Source organism: Mesitornis unicolor, unplaced genomic scaffold (assembly GCF_000695765.1).
Source record: "Mesitornis unicolor isolate BGI_N332 unplaced genomic scaffold, ASM69576v1 C13577668, whole genome shotgun sequence".
NCBI lineage: Eukaryota > Metazoa > Chordata > Aves > Mesitornithiformes > Mesitornithidae > Mesitornis > Mesitornis unicolor.
Genome location: NW_010223186.1, coordinates 1 through 4,695, shown reverse-complemented (window position 1 = coordinate 4,695; position 4,695 = coordinate 1). Strand labels below are relative to the sequence as shown.

The window sequence follows — 4,695 nt, the reverse complement described above, 5'->3', positions numbered from 1 at the left end:
CTGTGTGATTCTGTGTGTGTGATTCAGTTCAGTGAGTCTTTTTAAAGACTTAAATAAGGAAATTATATTTTTATGTAATGCAAATTCTCTTAAGTATGTACAAAAATGTACGTTTTTATAATTAGGGCAACAATGGTGCTCATATGACCTAATTTGATTTTTGTTTTCCTTCCTTTTATAAGGTATTTTCCTTTAAAATTTAGTTGTGCTTAGGTAATAAAACCTAGGATAAGTGTACAGGTTCAAAAAATACCACTAATGATTAGCTATAGTGCTATGCAATAAAGTTAATAGAGTGGCTAAATTCACTGTGGCATTCTAGGACGGTTTTTTGTTTGTTTTATAACATCTCTTTACTCAATAACAATTTTAATTAATCTCTTCTTGCATCCCTTTATGTGCATCTACACACCAGGTGCCAATGTGCAGAAAGGAAAGCATTTGGAAACTCCACTCCATGCTGCTGCCCAGCATTCTAGTACAGAGATTGTAAACTTACTCCTTGAATTTGGGGCAGACATAAATGCCAAAAATACAGATTTTGAGAGGCCTGTTGATTTAGCTGCTCCAAGCAGTTTAGTGGAGAGACTGCTGCTCCTCCATGAAGGTAAGTTTTACATATGTGTTTTTGCAACTATAGCTTGTATTCTTAAACAAGAAACAAACCACCCCCCAGAAGAAACCCAACAGCCCAAGCAACCCAATGATACAGAAGTTAACATTGTGCTTTAGGAAATGAGTATATTAACATTCAGGTAAATTCCTTTCTAACTATAAAAATACCCAGTAATATTTAGTCTCAGGCCAGAGGCTGTTGACCAAGCAGCATCAGAATTGATACAGGCTGAAAAAGTATCATCTTCTGTTTCTTGAGTGTTTACACTATTAGGCATTAAAGCTACCTTTTTATTGACTGATCTAAATCTTGTTAAAAAGAAATAGAATATTTCAGTTTCAGATTAAAAATATATTTAGCTGTGCCAATATTTTTAAAGTATATTTTAAGTGCATATAAAGGACTTTATTTTGATTGTAGGCAAGAAGTATAATAAGTTTCATTTTCCAAATTTTCTTTACTGAATTACAAATACCTGAGAAATAGAGTCAACACTTAAGAGTCCCTTAAATCATTTCGAGGTCTGTTGCCTTAGAGAATATCCCAAAGGGAACTTGATTTGTTCAGACTGACCTATGTGCAGTGTAAAAATAAGTCACAGGACAAAGGTGGGAAATAAGCAGAGAAACTGTTGCAATAACTGTGGGCATCTCTTTAGAAGCGAACTGATAAGTAGCACTGATTACCATGTTGCTCCAGAAAACATCTCTGTAGTCTGAATGGTGTTTAAAAAAAACCCTCTAAAAACAGTTGGTTATCACAGAATTTCCAAGGTTAATAGGAATTTAAAAGCCACAGCAAAGTTGTCAAAAAACAACAACAAAAGAATTGGCATTTGCAAAATGTGAACTTTTATTTTTCCCAGAAGTCTCATTATCGTGTAAGACTGGTGTAAAACAAAGTACTGGCCTGTATAGTTGTGTAATTAAACTCCTTTATGTTTTGTTTGCAGCCACACCATCTTCTCTTTGTCAGCTCTGCCGACTACGTATCCGAAATTACATAGGAAGAGCTAGACTGCATCTTGTCCCACAACTCCAGTTGCCAACGATATTGAAGAATTTCTTACAGTATAGATAACATAGTAATTAACCTGCAGAAACTTGAATAACAAGTACTTTTTCTTCATTCTGTTTATTGTAAGTTTAATCTAAAGAACTGCTGGGCGGGTAAAAAGCCTTTGCATATTACTTAAAAAAATATCTATAACTTTGACACCTGGTGTTGGTATCTAATAATAAAAATTGGGAGCCATTCAGCAGCTGGTACCAAGGTGCTAATAACGCTGAATAGAGTAAGTGTGCTGATGCTCTGGGAAATGATTGTATACCTTTAGCTTAACACTTACTAACTAGCTTTAGTGCTGTTAATTTTAATCGTATTTATACTTTTAAAATCTGTTTGACACACCTGAACCACAAAGAGGTTTCTTCATTATTATTTGTTAAGTTTGTCCATTTGGAGTCATTATTTTATGTGTTTTTAAATTTCTATTGTTTGTGTACCTAAAAAGACTTGGTAATAGGCGCACTATATACACTGATAACAATAAAACAAATATATGTCAATTTTTCTTCTTTTTCTTTATATAGACTACTTATCAGTAAGAAACTTCCTTTATTCTTTCTCACTGCCTGTGCTGTGAAATGGAATTATGCAGCTGTGAACGTAATGCCAATTTTTTAGCCAAACACAGTTTATAGATTCTCTGTATATTAGTACAATTAGTAATTCTAAAAATCCCGGAGAAATATTGCTAAAAAGCCTTAATGCTGAGATACTTTTGATCTCCTGTTGTAAAACAGGATTATCTGGGCTCTTTCCTTATCTTTTTGTAACAATGCTGTGTCACAACTCATGGGCATATTGAATAATTATTTGGCTCAGAGAAAGGCATATATTGTTGTATAGTATCTGTCAGGTTTCTAAAGGCATATTGTGGAGATGTGGGTACCGAATCTTCAGCCTCAAGTTCAGGAGGTGGATGCAAGCTCCAGAAATATATCAGCTCCCCATATTAGGACAGGTATCACTCTGAAAAGGACATTATTTCTCTCACTGTGTAGTTTATAAACAATTACCCAGCTCCAGAAATCATGTTGCAGAATCCCAGAATGCTCTAGCAGGCATTTCTGTGATCAGTTTGAGATTTTACTGTTCAGCTGTCTAGCCAGAGAAGGAATGCTGACACCCTCAAGAGACATTAGACAACCTAAAGGATTTCTGCCTCGCTCACACCCTTGCTTGGTGACAGTTGCCAGTCATGTCAAAAAAGTCGATCTAACTACTTCATTGAAATACAACGCTCCTTCTCTGTCTTCTCATTTGGTCTGCCTTTGATAACAGATTACTTCCTCAGTGACTGATACTCAATTCCTGCAAACCAAAGCATGAGACACCTGAAAATTTACCCCTTGCCGTTGAGGATTCACCCTCTTCCATTCCTTTTCAGTGACTCCTTTCAGTATTTATGTTCCTACTGGAAAGATGTTAAGTGAAGAACTAACTATAGAGGAAGTTCTCACAAAGAAGAATGCTTGCCTCAGTTGCTAAATTATATCCACCCGATAAAAATGCAGCTCTCTGACACTTGCCCTTGTTAAAAGTAGTCTTAATTTGCTTCTGTGCCCTGCAAAAACTCCGACCTCTTCTGGAGTCCCTGTAAAGGAAAGTCAGGTGCAAGTAAGAGGAACTGCTTAGGAGTCCATAATGTATGTACTTTGTAATGGAGCAAGTTAGGGATTTTGGTTTTCATCCAGAAACTAGTAATTTGTGTATTACTTCAAGAAACAAGGACGTGCCAAGCCAGCCAGCCATCACACTGTTGAACTTCCCTGTGTAGAATGAGATCATTTAAACCCTCACCTTTGAGTGTGCACAGTGCTTTTCAAGTTTGACTCAGGAAAAACATCATTTAAAAAGACCCACTCTGATGTTCTATACAATAAGATGAGTTTTCAGCAAGCATGGCTATTCTGCAAAACATATATTCAAAACAAAACTAAAATGTTGGAAGTTTTGCTTCCAAAATGTTGGAAGTTTTGCTGAGAGTTGCATCAGAGTCCAAGCCATCTCATCGCAAATAGGTGTGTTCACGCTCTTGTGGCATTTGCAGTGTCTGTTCCCACCATTCCCACTGATCCTTGCTATCCAAAGAACAAACAAGACTTAAGAGTTTATAAGTATCTGGTACTACTTTCTCTTTAATTCTGTAGAATGGTAGACTAGCTGGAAGAGTGATCCAGAGCTACCTTACAGCCAATATGCAGCTCTTAACATATAATCTTTAATCTTTTGCTGCCATATAATTATACGAAAATATAACTTTGGCAAGCTGAGCCAAGTCAGGTGGGCATCACTTCTGTTACTATGAAACAGGAACAAACAAAATAGGGAATGGATGGTGTTGCCCTGGCAGGACTGTACTGGAACAGGTCTCTGGCAGGACAAACCACACTAATACCACATACCAAAAATACACAGCAATGAAATACCAGACGTTAGTGTTTGGTAAAATTCTTTCCAAAAAATGATCCTTTCTTTAGCCAGAAATGAGAGGAACCAGGCTTGTTACTGTTTTCTTTAGGTGGGGGCGCCATTACAATGTGGCTCTGATGGACTGAAGTCTTAGTATGAAATAAATGTTAAGTATTAAAATATTAGGAACTGGGATCTGAAACAAACATTTAAGCATGTCAGAGCGCTGTTAAAGATTACTACAGCACATCCAAGTTTAAAAGGAGTCTTCTTTAGTGGCTGAAGTATCTCTTATTATATGAATTATTATACCAGCAAAGAAAAATATCATAAGACATTTTCAGAAAAAAAAATCAAAATGTAATGTAGTATCTCAATTCTTTAAAGAAATTCCGCTGGGCAATCCTGCCAGCTTGCACCCAGGAGACCGACAGAAGATACCACACTGGCGCCTCGGAAGGCTCACGGAACGCAAGACTTTCCGTGCAATTTCCGCCGGGGATGCCTCCCTGCTGCCGCCCGCCCGTAGGCACACCCGGGCAGCCGGGATGCTCCTCCTTCCCCGAGGGGCCGCTCGGCGGCGGCTCCGGCCCCGCCCGCCC

The 4,695-nt window shown here is 37.6% G+C and overlaps 1 protein-coding gene across 1 annotated transcript; it reads left to right on the top strand.

The window, feature by feature from the left end:
• Positions 1-396: 396 nt before the first annotated feature.
• On the top strand, positions 397-2,185 carry LOC104547544 (ankyrin repeat and SOCS box protein 5-like). The gene is made up of 2 exons (XM_010193286.1): positions 397-607; positions 1,569-2,185. The coding sequence occupies exons 1-2, from the start codon at positions 397-399 to the stop codon at positions 1,694-1,696; spliced, it is 339 nt and encodes a 112-aa protein (XP_010191588.1). The 3' UTR covers positions 1,697-2,185.
• Positions 2,186-4,695: the final 2,510 nt, after the last annotated feature.

Coding starts and splice junctions, on each gene's coding strand:
- LOC104547544 (XM_010193286.1), top strand. CDS start 397: ATGTGCATCTACACACCAGGTGCCAATGTGCAGAAAGGAAAGCATTTG. Junction 608..1,568: donor ACTGCTGCTCCTCCATGAAG/GTAAGTTTTACA, acceptor TTTTGTTTGCAG/CCACACCATCTTCTCTTTGT.